General features: G+C 42.1%; 1 protein-coding gene across 8 annotated transcripts in view; it reads left to right on the top strand.

The window, feature by feature from the left end:
- The window catches only part of CLOCK (clock circadian regulator), a 62,314-nt gene extending 46,863 nt beyond the window's left edge, over positions 1 to 15,451 (top strand). For 6 of the 8 annotated variants that reach the window (XM_075195850.1, XM_075195802.1, XM_075195821.1 and 3 more), the window contains 8 exons: positions 1,856 to 2,000; positions 7,359 to 7,450; positions 7,618 to 7,710; positions 8,016 to 8,174; positions 8,480 to 8,683; positions 10,065 to 10,267; positions 10,682 to 10,940; positions 11,545 to 15,451. In XM_075195850.1, the coding sequence (XP_075051951.1) occupies positions 1,856 to 2,000; positions 7,359 to 7,450; positions 7,618 to 7,710; positions 8,016 to 8,174; positions 8,480 to 8,683; positions 10,065 to 10,267; positions 10,682 to 10,940; positions 11,545 to 11,697 (1,308 nt within the window). In that variant the 3' untranslated portion in view covers positions 11,698 to 15,451. The remainder of the gene's footprint in view (positions 1 to 1,855; positions 2,001 to 7,358; positions 7,451 to 7,617; positions 7,711 to 8,015; positions 8,175 to 8,479; positions 8,684 to 10,064; positions 10,268 to 10,681; positions 10,941 to 11,544) is intronic. The other 2 variants (XM_075195871.1, XM_075195861.1) reach the window with 2 other exon arrangements.
- Positions 15,452 to 25,861: the final 10,410 nt, after the last annotated feature.

Genomic DNA, 25,861 nt, shown 5'->3' with positions numbered 1-25,861 from the left:
ATGGGGTCTTACGGACTTGGACCTAATGGCGTCGAGACACACCTAGACGGTTCCCAGATTCTGCGCAAGGGACCCCCTGGCGCCGGCCGTCGACGTCATGACAATGCCCTGGGACTTCAGGTTGGAGTATCTGTTCCCCTCCAATTACCATGATTCATCGCGTTCTCAGATGAGTCTGGCAAGGGGGACTACCAGTGATTCTGGTGGCCCCCACCTGGCCGCCTCGGATTTCGTATGCGGACATTCTCTTGATTGCGGTGGGTCAAGGGATTCGTCTACCACTCCGAGATGACCTCCTTCTCCAAGAACCATTCATTAGATAGTGCGAAAATAGTTCCTGCCATACGGCTTCTATTCAGCTTCCTCGTTTCCTGACATTTCTCCAGGATGGCCTGGATGCAGGTCTTCGTCTTGGCTCGTTAAAGTACAAGTCTCTGCCCTTTCTGTATTTTTTTCAGTATTCAAAGAAGGGACATCATCCGGACCGAATTCTATGGAATTACCTGCATATGGTCAGGGCTTTCCGGAATTATGTATGGAGGACCGCCGACATTCGACGTACAGATTCTCTATTTATTTTGTTTGATTCCCATAAACGAGTTTGGTCAGCCTCAATGCAGGCCATTGACAGATGGATTAAATCAACCATTAAGCAGGTTTATGTCAGTGTAAATCGACCTGTGCCAGACCGAATAGCTGGCTATTCCACTCGCTTGGTAGGGGCGCGTTGGGCAGCGCGGAATGGAGCCTCAGCAGACCAGCTTTGCAGAGCAGCCACAAGGTCCTCGGTCCATACTTTCACCAAATTTGATGTATTCAATGTCTTTGTGTCCACGGACGCCAGTTTGTTTCTCTGATTCCATGTGGGGAACACTGCGTTCCCTCCATTCCTTCTGCTCTTCTGCTGTATGATTTTGGTTTCTTTGGCCTTTCTTCCTTGGGGCCTGTCATCAGTGATTAATTTAACAAGTTAACTAGTTAAGTGCCAACTCCTCGCTCCCCTCATACAACCCATAGCAGTGTCCCCCAGATGGAATCAGAGAAACAAATTTATTGTAAGTATAAAAATCTTCTTTATTCCAATTCACTGCACAGGATGTGTGCACGTGTACCCCTTCCCTCTATGGATTGTGCTGCTTTGCGGGCTCCCAAGGAGAATACACTTGGAGACTCTTGCTGACATTAGCAGGCCGATAGGAGTTCTCAGCTGCAACATGTTGCTCCTGCAGTAGCAGCGGGTGTCAAGTTGTGGCTCAGACTGTAGTGTAAAATAACCTGAATTTTTTTTTGAATTTTCTATGTGCTGAACCCATCCCTAGAGTGAACTCCCCTTTGCCATATAAGTAGTCTACATCTGAGCAAAATGCAAGACCAAATTGCCTGCTGGACAAACTGGTGACCCCTTTCCTACCTGCAATCCCAAGCCGCACCCCCGATTCCTTGCTCAATCTATGGTCCGTTTTTCCCACCTTCCTCTTCTTTGGGGTTATGGGCTCTATGTGCGCACCCATGCACCTGAGGTTCTGTTCTCCTTTTGTGTCTTTACTTGACTAGTGGTAAACTGAGGATAAGTAGAGGGTCGTAGGGAAGAGGAGCCTGTTTTTGTGCCACTATCATATACAGTGGTTTACAGAGAATAATTAATCATTCTTACACAAGAAATGTACAATTTTAGTATTGATGTCCATGTCACAAAAGAACATTGTCTAATAAGCGTTTGACTTCCAAGTCTTGTAAAAAGATCAAATTTAACCATCATTTTATGCTGTGTTTTGTTGTTTTTGTTTCTGTATCTGGATTCTCTGCGGTCTGTGATACATATAAGTCCGGTAATCTGTAAATGATGTACTTTCAGAATCAAGACTCTGTTTCGGACAATCATATAAGTAAAGAGAGCCTGAAAGATGCTTTGGAAAGGTTTGATGACAGCAGAACACCTTCACCATCGTCCAAGAGTTCCATCAAGTCGTCTTCTCATACGGCCGTGTCTGATCCATCATGTGAGTATGAGCGCATGAACTTTGGTTCATTAAGTACATAAATTATATTGATTTTTTTTCATGTGATAGCCTACGTATAAATCATATATAAAGAAATTATTTAGTATATTTTATAAGGCAGGAACCTTTGAAAAGATCTTCATCTCAGGTGTAGTGTTGCGCCAATATCCCCTACTGACAACTAATGCACTGAGCTTTAGTCCCTACACTCTAACCATTATCCTTCCCCGACCATCTTCCCTGTGAGAGAGGTGCAAGTGCATTTGGAGTTTTTTGCACAATAAGTGTTTTTTTTAAATATATATTTTTCAACATTTTATAATAAATTGTGTTTGAGGTTTTTTCACATGATGTCAAGGTACAAACAAGCCTTAAAACGTACTAGTAGAGGAAGACAGAAGGGGACACGGGGAGGGAAGGGTTAGTGCCTTATATAGCAAATCACAGAACAATGTAATACAATATCATGGTTTACACTACAGGTACAGTGGATAGTTACGATAATCAAAATGTGTGTAGACCAGCAAAAGGTAATCCAGTCATCCCCATGTCACCTCAAATATAAATGTAGTGCCTCCGAGTATGCACATACTTACGGTGATGGAGAATGTTTTCGATCAACGTTTGCAATGTGGAATGATTGCAGTGTTGTCCTGAGAAAATTTTGCCAGCCGCATGGCATTAAGAAGTAGCAGGGTGGGGGCAGTTGTAATACTTGGCAATAATATTGCGAAAACAATGTTAAAGGTTATTGGCCACACCTGCCAGGACTGGTCAGACTGGTGGTCAGTGATCTAACACACACTGCTGGCTGTAGTGCTCACATAGTGCCCGTTCTAATAGGAGAAACAATGGTTTATTTTATTACAATAGGACTCTGTTGGCTCCAATAGCCGGGTGGCAAGTACAAACAGCCGGAAAATGGGTCCTTGGGAGAACACTGGATTGGGCGACATCTAGGCTCCCTGGATGCATTGTCTGTTAGAAAATGTGTTGTTGGGTCATCTACTTCACCACGAAACATAATAAAGGGGAAGAGGACTGGGCATTTCCAGCATGGTGTCCAATATGTCTTAACTTTGTGCCCAAAAGGGAGTAGGCATGGTGGCATGTGCAGAATCTATTGAAAAATGTTGCCCATCCTGTTTAGATTTATAGAGCTGGAATTAGTGCTTAAAACATGAGTGCATAAGTAAAGTTGGAGGAAACAGGCTTTATGAAATGGTAATACTGGAATGGCATGCTGCAATTGATACCCCCCTTTGACTACACCTAAAAATTAGCCAGGAACTGTTTACTGTTCATCCCCAGTAGGCTAAATCTAGAGCCTCCTCTAGATCCCTCCCACCAACCCCTGTCCAGGACAGGAAGTGCTGAAGTTAGGCAGGTAATTAGTAGTTGTACATTAAGGACTCCCAGGCCAACATTTGTTTTGAGGCGCTGAATTGTAGTCCGTGCCAGCCTAGGATGGCTGTGGACCATGTAAATGAAGGGGGTATTTGGCTAAAGGGTAGTTGTGGCAGCCAGTGAGGGGAGTGGCATATAACACACTGTAGCCAGGGCAAGAATATAATTATGCTAATTCTATCTGGGGGCATTTAGCAGAAGAGACTGCCAGCGCTTAGCCTTGCTTTTGAACTGGCCCGTCACTGGTTTATATTGACACAATTCTGCCAGTCTTTGGAGATGGTGATACCCAGGTACTTAAAGGTTGGATGCCAAAATCATGGGGAACTGCGGGGGCAGAGTGGTTTCTGGCAGAATTTCTAGGGGAGTAACCTTATTCATTTTTAGCTCAGAGAATGTCCTGAAGTCTGAAGGACTGCTAGCACTAAAGTATGGGAAGCACTACGGAAAGTAAGGTGTCATTGGCATAAAGAGCGATTTGTGTGTGTGTTTATTTTTTTTAGTTTTTTACTGTGGTGCCAAAGTGATGTCTGGTAATTGAGTCCTCATTCTTAAAAACTATTCTCAAGTGCTGTAGTATGATAGCAAATTGGGCAGGAGAAAGTGTAGTTGTCGGTGGATAAGGAGACAACGGATATTTATTGAGGTGTTGTGACGCTGGGGTTTAATCTTTTTGTGAATGATGTGTAGTAAATTGTCAGATGAATTCAACATACCTTTTTGTATTGATCAGTTGGACTGCAATCTTGTCCTGTGGCATTGGCCAAAGGGAATCATTTTTTATTTTCTCCGACCAAATTGGGGCATTAGGACTATACCTACCCACAGCAGATAGCTTCGTAACATCCATTTCTAAAAGATACTTATTAATGGAGTCTGATCCCGCTTCACCGGTGGAGCTTTATAGTTGGTTATACAATTTCTGAATTTTGTCATTGATTGATACAGGGGAGGTACAAAGCGGTATTTGCTGCTGCCAGGAATTAAATTTCATTGTCATCTTTCTTATTAGTGCCAGTAGCAGCAGTGTAAGATCCATGCATACAGGACTTCTCAGTGTCCCAAATAATAAGTGTCTGAGCTGTACTAGAACTATGCAACATCTTCTAAGAGGGGTAAGGGTATGAAAGTATAGTTTAATATGTAGAGGGGAGATGTCTGACATATCATGAATAAGGTAATAGTAAATGTAGGGGTTTACCACAGAAGAAATGGGAGTGAGATCAATACGTGAGAATGACTGATGAGTTGCAGAGTAAATGGAGTATACCCATGCAGTGGGCTTCTTAGCTCTCTAAATATCTATGAATTGTAGCGCTGACATAAGGGAATAAAGGGGTTAGTGGCTTGTCAGTTTCTGAATGGAGTTTATCCAGTGAGAGGGGTCTATCATTGCTTTGAAGTCACCAATACATATCGGTGGAAAACCAGGAGCTACTGCCACAAAATACTGGGGAGGGATGTAAATATAAAAAATGAATATTGCGTTGTGGATATACCTATGGAGAAAACGTATAAAGCTTAGATGGCATGGGTGCGTGCCATATCCTACTTTTTATTACTTTTAAGTTACTATGAGAGTACTAGAGCTCATCCCACCCTTGGTTCAATCTTCCTTTCTCCACCGTACCCAATTCCTCATCCCCTTCCACAATCTCCGCCCAAACTCCCTCTTTTTCTATTTTAATATTAATAACATTTGGCATTGACTAACTGCCTTTCGACTATAATATATTTTGCCAAGTTTGCTCTTGATTTGAAAACGCTTTTTAGAAAGAAATAGAATTATCATAAAGGACATAACAGTTCTGCAACTTGTAATGCCTTACCCACCACTACTCTGAACTAGGTGGTTTTAAATCGCCTTTATGCCCAAAACCAAAGGAGGCACAAGACCAATATTATCACAAATGTTGAAGACAAATGCTAATGTACTATGTCCCAGTGATTCAAAAGGATTCCAGTGTATAGTACTCTTAAGCACTGTTTTTGATTTGCTGATAGATGCTAAATGATGACGGAGCTTTCAAAAAAGAACATTTGCTTGGAATTGAACTTTGTGGTGTTGTCCTTTATATGGCGTCATTAGAAATAGCCAAAGGATTATTGTGCTCTTGTAGGGATTGGGCCTGCATAGGTAGGTGTGTTTGTGGGGAGACAGTTTTACCTTTTATACTGTACCTGGTGCCATGAAGGTAATTTATTGCATAAGCGACTTCACATTTGCATTTTTATGTCTAGAAAGATGCTCCTTTGCTTCTGTAGGAATGCGGTTGACAATTGGCATGGCGACCGTATCATTAGGTTGACAATTGGCATTTTGAAACTCTTATAGTGTTAGGCTTAGGGATATTATTGTTGACCTAATAATAATGTCAATATTTATATTGTAGACAGGGTTGGAAAGTCGACAATAATATGTTGAATATAAATGTTGATCGTGCGACTGTCGAATATATGTATCACATCCCTTCTGTAAGGCCGTGCAATAATCTGGATAGGAGATTTTGATTCATTGTAAATTTGCCAGCTTTCCTTGCGGCTCTCAGAATTGTGTCCCAATATTGTTGAGGATCTAGGCAAGTAGAGACCTCCTGGGAGAGGTCAAGAGATTTGGGAAATGGTGGCCATTCTCAACAGCCATCTGAGCCGATAGCAAGGAATTGTCCAGAACTTTAGGAACCCAATTCTCTCAAAACACCTTGGGGTCATTGTCCTCTATTGTTTCAGGTAGGTCAAGGATCATAATATTGATGAGCTAAGCCTTGAGCTAAGAAGCTTTACCAGACCTCTAGCACTTGCAGTATGTGACAGTCTCCTAGCCTTCCATCGCATGACCCCTAACATGTTGTGAATTTAAAATAAACTTATGCCTCAGATCTCATTGAAGTTGTTGATTTTCTAGTGTTTTGACAGTCTTCATTTTCATGGATTATGATTCAACCACAAAATGTCTGGTTTTGGTCATAATTGATGAAAATCTTGACCAAAGAACATCTGGGTCATCTTTACAAATAGTTGTCATTGTTTTTTTGGGGATGGTTGCAAGTATCTATAGCAGCACAAAAGCCATAACCTTCTCCAAATGAAGAGGAATGAGGTTCAGGTAAGATAAATAGTGAAGGACAGTCATGGTTGCCACCAGCTGACTGTCTTTAGGATTTCTATAATGACTAGTTCTTGTCTCATGTCTCCACCTTCCACTGTCCTGATTCTAGTTGTACCACACCATAGATAGCTGCACAGAAATCCCAATCACCCATGGCTGGTAATGCTTCTACCTTACAGTAGCCGCACACACTATCCCCACCACCACCAGATGCAAACGTTATTCCACTATGTATCAGTTGTTGCCCATACACCTTTCACTGTAAGCTTGTTTGAGCAGATGTCGCTTTACCTATTGTTCATGTCATTGTATGTTATTTATTTGTATCATGGTCCTCTCATTGTACAGCGCTGTGTAATATGTTGGAGTTTTATAAATAAAAGGCAATTCCTTTTATAATATTATTTTGTTTGATTGCATATTGGTCAAATACCTTTAATGTTTTAGTACCTGTACCATGGTTGCTTAGAGGAGACTGAGGTTTCTTTCAAAGACCAAGCCTTTTACAATAAGCTTACAATGAGCATGTTTCCAGAACCTTAGTTTATCTATGAAGAGCATCCAATTAAGTCTCTGCACTTTACATTAGTCTGCATTTCCAGTTGCATTGTCAGTGTCGCTGCTTAGTGATTTATTATTTAGTACATTTATATCATTGGGGCTGGGTGAAAGATGCAGTTACACTACCATAATCCCACTGTAATCTGAGGCAGTACCTAGACTGAGGCAGTAACCAAAAGGGTGGGAACAGTTAATTGACTTCACAGCTGTATATGGCAATACATAGGACTACAAAGTGCTTACCCTTTATATTAATGTCATATTAACTTATATTTCTCCAGCTACCCCTACCAAGATTCCAACAGACACCAGCACCCCTCCACGACAAACTCTGTCTGGTTTGGACAAGAGACGATCATCAGTCAGCAGCCAGGTACAGCAATCCCTCTGCTAATAGCCACATACCTATGAAGTATATTACATTTCTTGACTTTATAAGCTGTGTGGAATTAATAATGTACTTGTATTGTTTTCTCATAGAAGTATTTGATTGTCCCTGTGAATCACAAGTATGTTCACTAAAGTGCTTTGTCCTTCCAGACAATGAGCTCCCAGTCTCTTAACCAGTCGTTGTCACAGCCGGTTCAGAAGCAGCCAACTGCTGCCGTCCACCTACAGCCTGGAATGACGCAGGTGAGCATGCTTGTTGTTTGTACTTCCATATTCTTATCCTCGCTGGTCTTCTATGCTAGTGCTAGCAGGTCAAATAAAGCAAGAGGTACCATTGGATCTTTATTTTGAAGTGCCAATAATCAAAATGTGCCTCTTGTGTTTCTATAACCCTGTCCTTCCAAATGCTTCTATTCATAGATTAGTTGCCTTCTCTGTCCTTTTGGTGCCCTTGCCACCTTCTTTTGAAAATAAATAAATAAATTCATGAAATATAGATAGTGAGTTCATATTGGAATTTTTTTAGCAGTTTTCTTAATGATTTCCAGCCCATATTTCAGTTTACGGCACAGTTTGGAGCCATGAAGCACCTAAAGGACCAGCTGGAGCAAAGAACACGGATCATTGAGGAGAATATTCACCGCCAGCAGGAAGAGCTGCGTAAGATTCAAGAACAGCTGCACATGGTCCACGGACAGGGCTTCCAGGTACGAGTCTTTGCAATATTGCTCGAGTTCCATAAAGCTGGATTGGGACTATTGGAGAACAGAAACTTTTCTAATTTCATTCAGTGGGATTGAGATCAGTCTTGGCTTCTTCAAGGCATTGATTTTTTGTTTTGTAAGAAAATACATTTTGTGAAACATCTCAATGGGGTGAATTTATTCTATATTATACTGTTGGAACTGTGAGCAGTCAGGCAGTAATCCTTACACTTATTAGATCCTTAATTATTTAATTACTTTTTATATAACGATCAGTACATAGTGTGTATCTTTTTGTTTTCTTTCAGATGTTTTTGCAGCAACCCACACCCAGCCTAAACTTTGGACCAGTGCAGGTCTCTTCTGGAAACGGCTCAAACATGCAGCAACTTCCCCAGCTCACCATGCAGGGCCAAGTGGTTCAGACAAACCAGCTACAGGGGGGCATGAACACTGGCCACCTGGGGGCTCCGCATATACTTCAACAGCAGCCAATACAAAATACCAGCCAGGTAGTATGTGTGATGATTGAGCTGTCCCTTATATGTATGTGTGATGACTGAGCTGACCCTTATATAGTGCTCTATTTCCCATGTGCTCCACCCGGCTGCTTTTATTTTCCACCCGACTCTTGGAGCCCACCAGAGTCCTATTATAATAGAATAAATCATTGTTTCTCCTATTAGAACAGGCACTATGTGAGCACTACAGCCCCCAGTGTGTGTTAGACCACTGACCACCAGTCTGACCAGTCCTGGCAGGTGTGGGCAATAACCTCCAACATTTTTCATTTTTATTGCAAAGTATTACAACTGCCCTCACCCGGCAGGCAAATTTTTCTGGGGCGAACACTACTTATATGTATGTGTGATGACTGGGCTGACCCCGATAGGTATGTGTGGTGACTGGGCTGACCCCGGTACGTATGTGTGGTGACTGGGCTGACCCCGGTACGTATGTGTGGTGACTGGGCTGACCCCGGTACGTATGTGTGGTGACTGGGCTGACCCCGGTACGTATGTGTGGTGACTGGGCTGACCCCGGTACGTATGTGTGGTGACTGGGCTGACCCCGGTACCTATGTGGGGTGACTGGGCTGACCCCGATACCTATGTGGGGTGACTGGGCTGACCCCGATACCTATGTGGGGTGACTGGGCTGACCCCGATACCTATGTGGGGTGACTGGGCTGACCCCGATACCTATGTGGGGTGACTGGGCTGACCCCTGTACCTATGTGGGGTGACTGGGCTGACCCCTGTACCTATGTGGGGGGACTGGGCTGACCCCTGTACCTATGTGGGGGGACTGGGCTGACCCCTGTACCTATGTGGGGGGACTGGGCTGACCCCTGTACCTATGTGGGGGGACTGGGCTGACCCCTGTACCTATGTGGGGGGACTGGGCTGACCCCGGTACCTATGTGGGGGGACTGGGCTGACCCCGGTACGTATGTGGGGGGACTGGGCTGACCCCGGTACGTATGTGGGGGGACTGGGCTGACCCCGGTACGTATGTGGGGTAGTGTACATCTTGCATTTTCACACAAAAAACATCTCAACAATAGATTTTTCCCAAAGGGTTAAAGTTCGCTGTCCTGTATTTCTAATATTTAGGAAGTTCAAAATTTGTATATAATCACAATGATATTAATAGATCTTAATAATGTGCCAGTCATTTTTCATAGTTCTGTATTACTGCGGGCACAAGGAGGAGACAGGGCCCTGGTCATGAGAGCTGGCATTACTTGTCTAATCTAATTTAGTTGGTTTATTTTTCCTAGTGCCTGAATTTCATTTTTAAATGTGAAGTACATAGTAAGCAGTCCATACAGAGTAGTGTTATTGTGATAATGACTATGGCTCTCCCGCTAAACACAAACATGTCTTACAGCAGGGCCAACAGAAAATGCACGGAGGGCACGGGCAGCAGACATCCGTGTCCAGCCAGACATCGGGGACTCTCACTGCTCCACTCTACAACACTATGGTGATCTCTCAGCCGTCGTCTGCTAACATGGTACAGATGCCATCCAACATGCAGCAAAGTAACCAGGGAGCTGCTGTTACCACCTTTTCACAGGACAGACAAATCAGGTAAGTAAAAGTATAAGATTAATGTGTTATTGTCCAATTGTCTGTGAAAGGGTAAAAACCATTTGCTCCCACAGTACAGTGTAGTTCTGGCTGAGGAAACCCTTCTGCTTCTCGTAGGCCTTTTATGGCTCGCATGCAGAGTTGTTTATATTCTTCACCCTTGGATACAACATAGATCAACTATGCTCTGTATATTGACTACAGATGTATTCACTATGGACAACAAAAACAGCTGCTGTATCTGGGTTATAGAAAGAACAGTAGTAGTAGATTTCAGTCATGGTAAAGTAGAGCCACCTTAAGCCGTACAGCATGTAAAGGACAACTGTGCTTGCACTAGTATGAGTACGGCATCTTGACTATTTTATGTTAATGTAATTATATAGCATTTAAACATCAGATATATTTTTACAGATTTTCACAAGCTCAACAAATAGTGACTAAACTGGTGACCACGCCGGTGGCTTGCGGAGCGGTTATGGTCCCAAGTACAATGTTTATGGGTCCAGTAGTAACTGCATACCCGACGTTTGCTACACAGCAGCAGCAACCACAGACCATTTCCATTACCCAGCAGCAACAAAGCCAACAAGACCAGCAGCAGCTGCCTTCTGTGCAGCAACAGCAGCAAGCTCAGGCACATCTGGGCCAGCAGCCACAGCAGTTCTTGCAGGTAATACGACTACCGGATGGTATAGAGGCTTTATTAGCACTTCTACTGACTTACACGGGAATGTTTGAGGTGGCTCTGGGACTGTATTTGAAACTGGGCGTAAGAGTGTATAGCAACACACTACTGCTTGCTCCTCGTAGAGTTGGACGGCAGATAAGAACCGCTTGGCCCATCTAGTCTGCCCATTGTTTTATTAACCTTTGGTAACCTTAAACCTTATTTGATCCTTATTTCTTTGTAAGGATATCCTTATGTCTATCGTGAAGTAGTTTTTCCTCAGATTTCCTCTGCACCTACTTCCCTCCAGTGTCAGTGCATGTCCTTGTATTCTAAGACTTCTCTGCCATTGAAGAATTTTCCCCCATGTACCTTTTGATATAGTTGAAAGTTTCTATCATGACCCCCTTTTCCCTTCTCTGCTCCTCTTTTGAACACCTAACCATTTAGCTAGCTCTGATGGCTGCAGGTTGGCTCTTATCCTGTGCGCTTCAGACTGGCTTACACACAGACGCATGGGGAAAAGCAACAGGCTCGCATACCAATATAATATGGGTTGTTTTTGACTTTCTTGTAGTGCTTTATTCTATTGTGTCTGTTTCCCCAGGCCTCCAGGTTAGTTCATGGAAATCAGTCGGCTCAGCTCATCCTATCCTCATTTCCTGTACAACAAGGCACTTTTGCTTCATCACACCAGCAACAGTTGGCTCGTCATAGGACTGACAGTATGAGCGATTCTTCTAAAGTCCAGCAACTGTAGGAGTGACTTTTGGTGGACTTCTCTAAAGGGCATGAACGGACTTACTTGGCAGTATTGAGAATTGATAATCGCTATCAATGCAGCACACTGAATGTTTGGTACGAGACGACAGCGCTCATACACATCATGTGGAACCAGCACTTATCGGCAGTGTTTTATTTTTCTATTGCACATCAGTGTGTCAAGGCAAACTTTATTTATTGGAATCCTTTGGTCCTATAGGTGCTTGCAAGCTCCCGTCCACTATGTATAGATACTTTGCTGTGTGCAAGTGGCTGCTAAAATATTTCCTTTTATTTTTAAATTTTTTATCAAAGTTGTAGATTTTAGGAGACAAGATGTATTTTTAAAGGGAAATCAGATTGGCTCCTGTATTACATTAAGTTCTCCATGTTTTAGCAGAATATATAACGTTTGGTTAGCATGGACCATTTTCCCCATGAAACCTGATTTTATGCTTCGAAGCACATCTGTAAGTTTTCGTAATCAATATGCACCATCATTGTAGGGTTTTTACAGGTGAAAAGTTTTCTAACCCCTCCTACTATCGCATCCACTCTGATACCTAATTCATTTATATGTGACTATCATTTATGTTTCATAGAATTCCTGAAAGCAAAGGACTAGTTATTTATATTAGTACTTCAGTTTGCATGCATCTAACTATGCACACTGTGCATTATTTGCACCAAGAAGTAGCAATGGCTTTAGGTAAAAGTATTGGGTAAGTTTCAGGTTAATCTGTGCTGCTAAGCCCTGCGGCATCCCATAAAAACAGAAATGCATTCAAGTAAGTGCAGTGTCCACCCTTACGGAATCCGTAATTATATCGTATTTATGCAAATCAGGCCATAGTTGAGAACATCATTCACCTACACTGCAGTGCTGGGTAATAACATCACATCCTACCTGGTTTGTATCTGCCTAGCAATAAAATTCTCATTCTGCATTGAATGCCATATTAATGCTGTGCGCTTAGTAGCTGAATCCATGTGTGTCCACATTCATTATAGTGTACTGGGTTCTCCCCAGAAAAGTTGGCCAAGCCGGGTGGCATTAAGAAGCAGCCGGGTGGGGGCAGTTGTAATACTTTGCAATAATAATGAAAAATGTTGAAGTTTGGTACCCACAGCTGCCAGGACTGGTCAGGCTGGTGGTCAGTGGTCTAACACACACACTGCTGGCTGTAGTGCTTACATAGTGCTCCAAGAGCCGGGGAGCTAGTAAAAATAGCCGAGTGGAGCACCCAGGAAACAGGTGCTGGGGAGAACGCTATATATAACACCATCTCTCCAAGCTTGCATCTCACACTGAGCTCCCTGATTCCACAAGTGAGAGTCCTGACTTCTGTATGGGATCAGTGACTCGCTAGTCAAAAATGGTTGTTGCATTTCAGTACTGAGTTATGACGATTCCCTTCCCTCAAAAGACCGTTTTACTGTTAGGATAATTTTCTGTAAATAGCTGTGGGTTTGTCTGCTGGTCTTGAGCAGTGTTGCTGGGTACAACTATGTCTACACCTGATCGTAGTGGACCTGCCATTAGCCCTATTTATCATTAAAATTACCCAAGTCGTCTTTTTCATACTGATTTAAACTAGTATTTTAGGTTAATAACAATAAAGTTAAAGCTTATTTTGGTATACAATTATATGGTTATCTGAATTATAGGGTGTGTTCACAAATTGTTCTGTGTTGCATTTCATCAGAACACAATGCTAGCAATCCACAGCGTAAATAGTAGAAATGATAAACACATTGATCCATCTGCTGTGCCATGAGTACTGTGATGTACAGCAATGACATACACAGGACAGGTCAGAGCTCAATGGATCTCTATACAGCAACATCTCTGTGTTCATTTATAGAATGCAACCAAAGAGATCTCATTCACACAGCCGAACTGCAGCTTTCACTGAGAACTTAACAGGAGCATATAATCATTTTATTTATATAGCACTTTTATCCAAATTGGACTCGAAAGCACTTTACATTTGTAGAATTAAAACACATGATAAAAATAAACCTTTAAAAGATTACCAGAATGCTGGAAAGAGATCTAAGCACTGGGTATTATGAAAGTAGAGGTGCATTGAGTCAGTCTTTTGAAGAGATAAGGCCTCTCCGATTGTGAGAGGCAGTGAATTCCAGAGAGTAGGAGATGCAAAGCGAAAAGTTCGGACCCCCGTATGCAGTTTATTTTCACTATCTGCTAAATGGGTGAACAGCTGTCCTATTACCAGGCTCTGCAGTTTGTATTTGAAATTCCGTTCATCCTGTTTTTAAAGCTGAGGATTATTAAAACAGGTCCAAACTCCTCTAAAAGAAGATACATTTTCAAGAGCTTCATTTGCTCTACACTTTCTATAGCTTGTTTTTGAGGTGCGCACTTAGTTTTTTAGTTTGTTTTTATAATGCTAAAGACCATTGCATTGCAGGCATCTCTGGCACCAAAGGAAGTCTAAATATTAAGAAGTAGGTGGATGAAAGTACAGATCTGTCTGTTTGTTAATCCTGCATTTGAAAACATAAGAAATCACAATTATCACTATTTTTTGTATACTGCATAACACTATTTTGAGGATGTTTTGAAATCAGATTTTGTGTTGTACAGATGGTGTAAAATATTCTGTAAATACCTACATATAAATATATATATGGATAATATAAAGCTAGTGCATTTTATATGATGCATGGCCAGAGATTTTAATGTCTTTCTGGTGCCACTCTGCCCTCTCTTGTTTGGTTTTTGTTTACAGTTACTTTTAATAGTTTATTTTTATTTTTTGTGTGCGTGCATTATATTGTGTGGTAAAAATGTCTTTGACAAGTTGGTGAAGTGAGATTAGCTGAGTGTTTTTGTTTCATTTTTTTTATTATTTTTTTTTTGCTTTGGGGGTAATTTATAATTATATCAAAGTTACAGAAATATGTCATGTCCATCAAAGTTTTTAGTTGTATTCCCTGTTCCTTGTATGCTTTTTCTTGTTTTAATATGTAAAATTTTGCACTTTTTCCTGATTTTGGGAAGAATTTTACCTCTTTAGAAGCTATTTTTGTGTATTTGGAAAGAAAAATATTTTAAACAGAAAACTTTAAGAGAATTCTTATTGGCAGTTCCGTTCTAGGAGTGATTTGCACAAAATTCTATACATGTACAATATATTTTTGGATAGGTGAAAAAATATATTTCTCAGTTTCTCTGTAAAAATCAGCCCTGCACTATTTAAATACTATTGAGGGCTATTATCCAAATCATTACTAAGGGTAATTATACGCAGTGCCTTGATATACTTTATTCAGGTTATATTAGAGTTATTATTATTTTCTGCCTGTCATACCATTCTAAACTGAATTACTGATGGGACATGTATCATGTTTTAAGTTCATGTGTGTACCAACTTTGAGGACCATGATTTGAATCTTACTAATAATTTAATTTACAGATTGTTAAAAGCCCAGAAATAGTATCATGGTAAACCTTTATGAAAGAAGGTAACGTAGGATAACCCCGGTAAATGACCAAATTACCATGATTTTCAATGGAGATTTGATTGTTTATCACAATGGCTGAGAATTTGTTCAGTTTGTATGTGTGTATTATTGTACTTATAACACAAGGAGCTTAGAATCCTTGCTGGCCACTTTAAGAACGAATGTATTTTGAGGACACAAGCATTATAGAGGACATCCGTTGAAACATCATACATTAATGTTTTCCGGTTCTATAGCTCATAAAAACAGTACTTCTATCATGATGGGCTTGTTATTTTGTGATCGGTTTTTGTTGACTGTTCTCCTTTCTTGCCATTGTTGGCATTTTAGGAATACAAGAATACAAAGACTTTGAGGTATATTTACTAAACTGCTGGTTTGAAAAAGTGGAGATGTTGCCTATAGCAAGCACTCAGATTCTAGTTATTTATTTAGTACATTCTACAAAATGCTAACTAGAATCTGGTTGGTTGCTATAGGCAACATCTCCACTTTTTCAAACCCGCAGTTTAGTAAATATACCTCTTAGAGTGCACTTGTCACATATACACACAGTGGAGGCAGGCGTTCTGTGTACTGAGAAATACCTAGCAGTTCACTAGGACCAGAGACATCAGTGAGGCACAGTGGCAGAAGCAGCCATTTGTGTTCTCAACCATCACTCAGGAGAATGCAGCCAATCAAATCATTTGGAAGGCATTTCATTCTTCAGTGATTTTACTGATACCTAGAAAATTATTGGCCTTCGTTTCATAAATGTTGACATAAAATGGCTGACTCTTGTACACTTCCAAAAGCCATTTTTAAATATGTAAAAATATTTATAAGGCCTTTCTTTCCTTTTAATGCCTGGTAATTTGTACGAATTGATTAAGGTTTTGACAGAAATTTATTTTTGTTTTGTGGAAATGGCATCCATTTTAGGGCTGTCTACTTCATGAAGGTGTAAATATACAGTCCTCGCAACCTAGATACTCGGCAGTACTGTTGACCTGTCCTTTGTGCTGACCAGGTCAACCGTAGGAAGAAAGGTTGACTATGACAAGTACGCCTTAAGTCTTGTAAATGGGAATGGTATTTTTCATGTAAAACCTACAACTTACAATGCACTGCACTGGAAATAATAACATTTATTTAAAAACATGACCTGTAGTTTGCAGAATCAGGATACCTATTCTTACTAAACAGGAAACTTAAACTAGTTTCTTTTACTAGTGGAATTAACCCCTTAGAATTACATTATTTTGTGCAAAACTACTGTCTTTTTGGTATTGTTGCTGGCAGTCAGCCATTTTGTCCTGTCCTCTGTGATCATTCTTGAACTGAGGTATATGTTTGTGTTATGCCAAAGGACACATAATATTTTAGAACAGGCATGGTAAGCCACAATACCCATCATTGTCAGATGATGATAAAGCAAACATGCACATTATTTATACAAATTGTGCTTGTTTTTGGGTAAAGATAAGTTGTGTCTAGTGGGAGGAACCAGGCAGTAACTTTCACCTTGGGCCTGCTGAATACATGGGGCTCAGCATTATGATTGCTAGTACTGGAAGCTAGATATGAGGTACCCTAAAAGAGATTCTAACTCAGTCCCAGCTAGCTAGGGTAGAGACATTTGTTTAAAACAAAAAAATAGATCTTTTTAATGCTGCACTTACACACACTTCACATTGGTGCTCGGTCTGAATTTACCCCAATCTCCAATCTAGGTGGAAAATAACAGTAACATAATCCAATAATAACTCCCCTCACATAAATTATTAACAAATCCCTCTACAAGAAATCCTTGTGCAGCATTGTAGGGGGCGGGGGGAAAATTCCCCATATAGTGCAGAGGGGGGTGTCATTTAATCTGTGTACTAGAGTACATTTACATTCTATTGATCAAGAGCCAGTATATTGTGGACATAAGTCAATTATTTAAACTAACTGCGTGGTAAAACCAATTTTTACTATAGTGCAGAGTATTAATATTTAGACCGTACGTCTGTCAGTCTCTGTATAAAGCCTGTTGCTGGTGAGACGGACACATGAGCAGATAAACCCAAGCAATGCACATTTTCCTATTGTGCCAGTTGGGTACCATACCTGCCCATGGGCAGGTCAAGGAGAGCATGTAACATTAAAGGCCCATCAAGACCTAAAATAATGCAATTTATTTTCTTTCCTCTCTGATCCACACCCAGATGAAACATTATTCCACACAAAGTAATTGTATTTGAACAGGACATGATTACAGTGCTTGTAACAGAATCCATCACATTGACTCATTGCTGTATGTGTAATCTGTAATTGCTAGACCCATGCGTCTGAACTGTAAAACACGTATTGTTTGTAAGATTGGGGCTTCAGGAGCAGTAAGACCATGTGAGAAGACCTTCACCTGAGGGGCTCTATATTGTCTTTTTTTTGTATGTCCTGAGTAACCATAACTTTTTATATGTGATGCTTTTCTTCTGCTCGTGGGAGATCATACTCCATCTATTACATTTCTGTAGAACATGGTTAAAAGACTGATGTAATATATATTATGTGCAATGCTTGGCCTGTAAATTGTATTTTTCTGGTGTGCGGATAGTGAAAACACTGCTGTATGACGTAGAAGGGGATATATACATGCCAAATTGTAATAAGAATCCCGTTCCTATGAATATTATTGCTAGTTTAGCATGGGCCGTGTTGCGGAGGGTGCACATGTGGTGAAGAATCGGAACCAAAGAAGTGTTTTGGGAAGCTCACTTAATGTCGTACAACTATGTCCAACTTGTTTATTTCACTTTGTTGTTTTTAGATCTCTGTTGTATTATTTTTGTTCCTAGAAAATTAAATGTTTAATTTTATAACAAACACAGTTTTTACAATTCAGGTTTTTTTTATTGTGGTTTATGTTAAACAATGTGGGAAAAGGAGACACAATGCAGCTCATTTGGGTTAGTACTGGCCAGGTATACTTCAGTGCTGCATACATATGTCACTAGTCTTTGTTTAAATAGATCATTTCCAATTTTGTCTTGTACTGTTACAGGCTCCAAAATAGCAGTTATATAGCAGATAATGGAAGTATGTTATGAGCCTATTTTTGATTAAGAGAAACAGTCCCAACATCTTTTCTTACCATTTTGGTACTGAAGATCTACCTGCTGCTGTGCAGGTTTAGTAGAAATAGAACGCTGTTCAGTTTATAATCTTTAAGCAAGGCTCTTCCTACCCTTTATGTTCACGTCTGCATTGATTTTGGCTAACGTGTGTGTGTGTGTGTGTTATATGTTGCATGTTGCTATATCCAGTGTCTTGTTGTGCACAGCAACAGGGCACCTTACAAATCAGTGACAAGAATAACAACCAGCTCATTTGTGTAGACTTTGGTCAGGGGTGAAGTTGCATGACAGCTGAGCAGTAACTCAACTGTCTCCTTGCATTTAGCTCTAATACCTTTCACTTTACTTTATCACCATGTATGGCTTGTCATTATTTCTTCTGCGAGTCCCACCAGTCCAATATCATCAGGCTGCAGTATCTATCTAATATCCATGTGGGTCTTGCCCTTATTTCCTATGTTGATCAGTGTTGCAATTTCCTCACATAGCTCTCCTATAGTAAAATAAGTCACACTAGATCTTGTCAACACTGGGGAGGGTGAATCTGTTTACAAGGTAATGGGAATTCGCAACTTCATCTGCTGCATCCCCATCTCGCTGCTTTGGACAATAAAGCTTGCAGACTTTCTTACCTTGGCCCCTTGCCAGTCATTCTCAAACCCCTGCCAAATTCTAGAGTGTTTAACAAGCAGACTTTCTTACTACTCCCCTATGGTATGAAAAGTGCATACCATTGCTGTGGGAGGATGCACCAACGGCATAAGTATCACCCGTGTAGGCAAGGTGCCTCATATTATGAAGTTCTCACAGCTGCTGGAGGATACAGGCCCCTATAATGAGAGCACTGCTCCGTGAGTAGCCTGGTCCCACCACCTATTCTCTGTTAACACTCAGATGAATGCAACTGCCTGACTTTCAGGAGGAGCTCTCTCCTTGCAAAAATAGAAGTAGGTAAGCACAGGAAATAATAAACCTCCACTGCCTAACCCTACTACAAGGACAGGAAAGAAGACACAAAAAGGAAGGAGACATGGCCCTATATTCCCTCCAGGTGTGTCTTCTTGCCTGTCCTGACTCCTGTGAATTCCTGTGCAAGTCGGGGGATTAACCTCATAGTGTATGCTGCCATGGAAATGGAAGAGAAGGAAATACCACTCCTACCATGGGATTGTAGGAGGGGAGCATGGCATTTAACTAGTTAACTTGTTAATTGTAACTTGCTGACAGATCCCTCCCCTCTGCAACCCCCACAGTGTAGCTTAAGTGCCCAAGGAGTTGGGCTTACTTTCATTGGTGTGAAGAAAAAGTGTAGATTTTTTGTTTGCCTTTATCTAAAAAGGAAAAGAAATTCGTAAAACTGCTTCCTCAAAGCCCGCTATTTCATGTGCAGACATGCAGCGCTTTCTAAGAAGGGATACTTGGCAGGCAGTTCATCTGTCACTGTGTGAGAGCCGGACGGCGCCTGCAAGTCAGTGCCGACAGGTGGCTTAGTTAAGCAGCGGTCACGATATAGGATCCCTGAAGCCCGGTGCTACCATTACCTGGCATAGAGCACCGGTCCCTCTAGGGTAGCGGCTAAATCCCCACCAGTTTAGGTACCTTCACACGTCACTGACATCACAGGGTCACACCGGTACACAGTGTTGGCGGGCTGCTGGAATTCTATGGTAGTGCAGGAGCTGCAGCATTTCTTTCTGTTCCTGGAGTCACTCATATAGAAAAAGGGGAGCTAGTGTTTGTAAGTCAAACGTGTGATTGAAGCAGCAGTGCAGAGGGGGGGGGGGGGCATGTGATTGAATTTGCTCTGGGATAGGAGGGCATGTGTGGCCGAAGCTGCAGGGCAGAGGGGAGGGGCGTGTGTGGCCGAAGCTGCAGGGCAGAGGGGCGTGTGGCCAAGGGTGCTGGTGGGCAGAAGTGCGTGTGTGGCCAAGGGTGCTGGTGAGCAGAAGAAGTGCGTGTGTGGCTATGGGTGCTGGTGAGCAGGGGGCGCATGTGTGGCTAATGGGGTGTTTATGTCAGCAGTCTGTACATTGGTACAGTAGAAATGTAGAAAGTGAGTCTAGGTAAATAAATAGTAGTCCCCCTCTGAGCTGCCTAAATCCCCTTCTACTTAATTCACATTCAGTGAAGGGGATTTAGCTGGCTCACAGGGAATGTGCCATTTCCCATGCAGTGTAAGGTGGCTTATTGGTTAGCACTGCTGCCTCACAGCACTGGTGTTGTGAGTTCCATTCCCAACCATGGCCTTAAATGTGAGGAGTTTGTATGATCTCCCCATCTTTGCGTGGGTTTCCTCCCACAATCCGAAAACATACTAGTAGGTTAATTTGTGGGTATTTATGTTAGGGCTTTTAGACTGTAAGCTCGAAGGGGGCAGGGACTCGTGAGTTTTCTGTACAGCGCTGTGGAATTAGTGGCGCTATATAAATAAATGATAAACCTTTTTTTCTTTGCTTACTATTCAGCAGTGCAATTTCTTTCACAAAATGTCTGATAAAGGAAAAGCACCCCATACAAAATACTTTACTTGTTTCAAATGTAAAATTAAATTATCTACTGGACAGCAGGACCCAGCCGCACTTTGTGTGGACTGGGAGGTGCAGACCCATGCTGGTCCTTCACTGCTAGTGGAGGAATCTCTGTGGGCAGTGGCCCTAGCACAGTGGCTTGTGATACTAGCAAAACTTCTTGCAGGCCAGCAGAGATTCCAGCGCTTGCTGCAAATTCCTCCTCTACCCAGCTAATGGCCTCCCAGCCACGGTTGTTACCGGTGGCAACTGTAAGCACAGAGTTGGGACTGCCTTGTTCTTAATCCTCTCTTGCCCCCCCCTAGATCCTCCTCTAGGAGAACTGTCATGATCCATAGACTTGGTCAGGAACATAGACAGGTTAAACTGGTTTTTAGACTCACCTACCCCACCCCTCTCTAAAAGAAAAATGGCATAGGAGTGCCCATCCTCTTCTTTCAGGCTCTGAATGTGAAGGGGAGGGAGAAGTCGTAGAGGATTCTTACTCCCCAATGATTACGGATCTGAACGACTCTCCCAGAAACCAGGGAATTGAAGATCTTTTCCTGGCAGTTAGCGCACCTTACACCTCCTGGACATAGAGAAAAGCAAATCCATCTCGCTCTAAGGTTAGGACTTCCTCATCATTTATATCTAAGAGTTATTTATAAAATTCAAAATGAGGGGGTGCTCTCACAACCAGAGTAACTATCAGGAGAGAAATGGTGAAAGAAATCACCTTAAGAGATTGTTGATTGAGGCACTCCAGTCCCTTGGAAAATATTTATTTAAGAACAAACTTTATTGAAAATTTATTAAAAATTGATGTGCCAGATAACATCATAGTCGGCGAATATTAAAATAGAGAGGTGATGGAAAATAAAGATAAGTGATAGAAATAATTAAAAAATACCCTTCCGGGAAGCCGGTGGTCACAATGGGAAAATGGGAAATTTCCCATGACTAAGCCGATTACGGCGAAACGTACGTCGGGTCACGTGTGACGCGGGACGTCACACACCCGGAAGTGTGAAGCCGGTCAGCGGAGTTAGCCGGGATCGTGTCACACTCTAATTAATGTTACAATTTTGAACCTAGCAGTGCGCTTTGTTTAGGGCTTTAACACCAGGGCAATTTTGTCTGACAAACAAGAGGAGATTTGAGGTTCCTTCATATCGCTAGTCAGATCTTTACCAGCAATATCATTATAGGTAGAACTGACTTAATCTCCTATGTAGCAGATATGTGTTAGAAAGGAATCCTCTGTGGTCATGTCCTAGTTAATCCCTCTCTTACACATTGTATGAGAGGGTACTAGATTAGAGTACCAATCCTGAGTCCTTGGAACTATATACTTTTACTTAGGTATAGTAGTCTGACATAGACATACAAAGGAACTTGAGTGTTTTTTTGATAAATTATAAACCCTACAAGTGCATTCTTACACTACAATTACTTAATTTAGAGTGGACACACCTGCTGGCTAAATGTGACATATAATGTATCGATGAACATAGGGAATATAATTGAATCCCAATAAATTGGTTTATTTTGAATCTCACTGATACAATGTCCATAATTATGGGCATCTTTCCCAATAAATCATAAGTGTCACAATTTTGTGACCACCGGCTTCCCGGAAGGGTATTTTTAATTATTTCTATCACTTATCTTTATTTTCCATCACCTCTCTATTTTAATATTCGCCGACTATGATGTTATCTGGCACATCAATTTTTAATAAATTTTCAATAAAGTTTGTTCTTAAATAAATATTTTCCAAGGGACTGGAGTGCCTCAATCAACAATCTCTTAAGGTGATTTCTTTCACCATTTCTCTCCTGATACCTCCTGGACATAGTAAAGAAACCTTGGTCTACCGCTCTGAGCTCTTCTAAGACCAATAGATGCGTGTGGTATGCTGCCTGGAAGCAAATAGACCATAAGGTTGTAGTACCAAGGAGATTCACTACTTTATACCCATTACAGGTGGATGACCTAAAGTGTTGGGAACAGATGCCAAAAGGTGAATACACTGGTGGCACGTCACACAACTCTCTCAGTACCAGGTTTGGCCCCCCTACAGGATGGCACAGACTTCAAAGTAGAAGGGTTCTTAAAATCTATCTACGTGGCGGCGGGAGCCTCTTTTAGACCAATACTCTCAGCATGGGTAGCAAGGGCTGACCAGTTGGCAACGGGGTTGCAGGACTCTGATCTGCTTCCCCTTGCCTTTGAAGGAGGCTTCAGGATACTTGGATGAGGCTGCTCAAAATGCAGCTTCAATGTCTTCTGCAGCATCCAATGTTTTCTGGCTTAAATCCTGGGAAGCTGATGCTAAATCCAAATGTTGCCTGAATGTCCTTCAATGTTCGGGTTGAAACTGGACAACATTATTTGCCAGGCTACTGTTGGGAGTACATTCTTTCCACCTAATGTACCAAAACCATGGGCCCTGAGATTCAGTTCCTTCGGCCAGACCTTTCGGGGAGTCCTCCAGAGGTCAGACATGCAGGGGCAGGTCATTTGGTTCCAGAGGACATTCCCACAGAGGTAGGTCCTCCTCTCGACAAGGCGCACCCAAGCTTCCAGAGAAGCAGACACCTGTCACCCTCCTTTCCGCAGGGGGGGGGGGGGGGGGGGTTGACGCCTGAGCCTGTTCACTACACATGTGATCAAGCCAAAGGACTATAGGATAGATCTCTCCAGTTGTTTTTCCGCAACATCCCTGCCCCTCGACCAGACACGACAGGCTATGTTTCACTATGTAGATTTTCTTCTTTTGGCAGTAGTCATTGGCCTGGTCCCAGCGATTCAGACGTCTAGGGTTTTAATACAACCTGTTCTTGGTTCCCAAGCAGGATGGCTCCTTCCAACCCATTTTGAACCTCAAGACCCTAGATCTGCACTTGAGGGTGAACAAATTTCGCATGGTCCTTTTGCTCAGTAATAAACTGGTTGGAAGCAGGAGAGTTTCTGGCATTGATAATCAGGACGCCTACATTCCCATCCCCCATATGGGAAGGACATCAGCATTACTCCGATGCACAGTGGGAGCTGCCCATTATCAATTCAGGGCCCTCCATTGGGCCTGGCAACGGCACCGAGGGTGTTCACAAAAAATTAGTAGTCATGGCTGCTTGCCTTCATTTCATGGGTGTGAGGATAGTGCCCTACCTGGATGACCTGCTGAATCACGGTCCTCTCAGAACACCTCCGTCAACACCTACATCTCACATGCAAGGTTTTGAAGTTACATGGCTGGATTGTAAATCTGCAGAAATCAGTTATTTCCAAGCCAGAGGATACGTTTCCTAGGTCTCATCATGGACACCAGCTTACAGAAAATCTTCCTTCCAGAGGACTAGGTTCGATTGGTACAGGACACAGTGAGCCGGGTACTGACAATCCACAGGCCTTTCATGCTACTTTGCAAGAAGCTCCTGAGGAAAATGGTTTAGTGACTTTCAAGACAATCCCTTATTGCAGGTTTCACTCTCGATGCTTCCAGTGGGATTTACTAAAAATAACTGGTCAGACTCGTCCCTCCACTTGGAATCCCAATCTATCAGGTTCTCTCCCCTTCAGTGGTGGATGGTCCAAGAATTGAAGGCCATGCTAATATCTCTGCAAGGGGCCCCGACTCTGTCAGGGATCAACTGTCCCGTCTCCACGACCATGGCATATGTCAACAAGCAAGGAGGAACAAAGAGTGCCAGAGCAATTCAAGTAGCCACTCAGATCTTGAGGTGGGCCAAACAGTTTGCCCCTCTCGCGGCAGTGTTTTATCGCCAGCGTACAAAACCAGGAGTCTAAGTATCATCAACATTTATTTATATAGCGCCAGCAAATTCGGTAGCGCTTTACAATTGGGAACAAACATTAATAAGACAATACTGGGTAATACATACAGAGAGAGGTAAGAGAACCCTGCTCGAAAGCTTACAATCTATTGGACAATGGGAGTTAGAAACGCAAGGGCATGTGCTACATCATATTGCACAATGGGCCAGCCAGACTGCAAAGGTAAAAGTACTGAGTGGGCTGTGTGTGTTGCAATGTTGGTCAGAAGGTTGTTGCCTTGCGTTAGCAGTGTAGAGGATGGTAATAGGGTAATCTAGGGAAATTAAGATGGTGGTTGAGGAATATCATAACCTTGTCTGAAGAGGTGGGTTTTCAGTGAACGCTTGAAGGTTTGAAGACTAGAGGAAAGTCTTACTGTGCGTGGGAGGGAATTCCACAAAGTAGGTGCAGCCCGGAAAAAAAATCCTGTAACCGAGAATGGGATGAAGTGATGAGAGTGGAGGAGAGACGTAGATCTTGTGCAGAATGGAGGTGTCGAGTAGGGAGATATTTTGAGACAAGTGAGGAAATGTATGTCGGTGCAATTTTGTTGATGGCCTTGTATGTTAGTAGAAGAATTTTATATTGGATTAGTTGAAATACAGGCAGCCAATGTAGAGACTGACAGAGTGGCACAGCAGATGAATAACGGTTTGTAAGGAAAATCAGTCTAGCCGCTGTGTGCAAAATAGATTGTAGGGGTTCAAGTCTGACTTTGGAAAGACCAGTAAGGAGGGAATTGCAATAGTCGATGCGGGAGATGATGAGTGCATGAATTAATGTTTTGCGGTGTCTTGTGTCAGATATGTGCGTATTCTGGAAATGTTCTTTAGGTGTATGTAACATGATTTAGATATAGAGTTGATGTGGGGAATAAATTACAGTTGTGAATCAAGGATTACACCTAGGCAACGAGCTTGCGGGGTGGGATTTATGGTCATGTTATCGACAGAAATAGAAATGTCAGGCAGGAAGCTTCTGTTTTTGGGTGGGAATATTATTAATTCAGTTTTTGAAAGATTGAGTTTGAGTTGGCAAGAAGACATCCAAGATGAAATGGCAGAAAAACCGTCTGTAACGCGAGACAACACAGATGGTGAAAGATCAGGAGGATAGATAAATTTGTGTATCATCCGCATAGAGATGATACTGAAATCCAAAGGAGCTTATTAGTTTTCCAAGAGAAGTGGTGTAGATAGAGAATAGCAGAGGACCT

This window comes from Mixophyes fleayi, chromosome 1, assembly GCF_038048845.1.
Source record: "Mixophyes fleayi isolate aMixFle1 chromosome 1, aMixFle1.hap1, whole genome shotgun sequence".
NCBI lineage: Eukaryota > Metazoa > Chordata > Amphibia > Anura > Limnodynastidae > Mixophyes > Mixophyes fleayi.
This window is presented reverse-complemented; position numbering and strand designations above follow the sequence as displayed.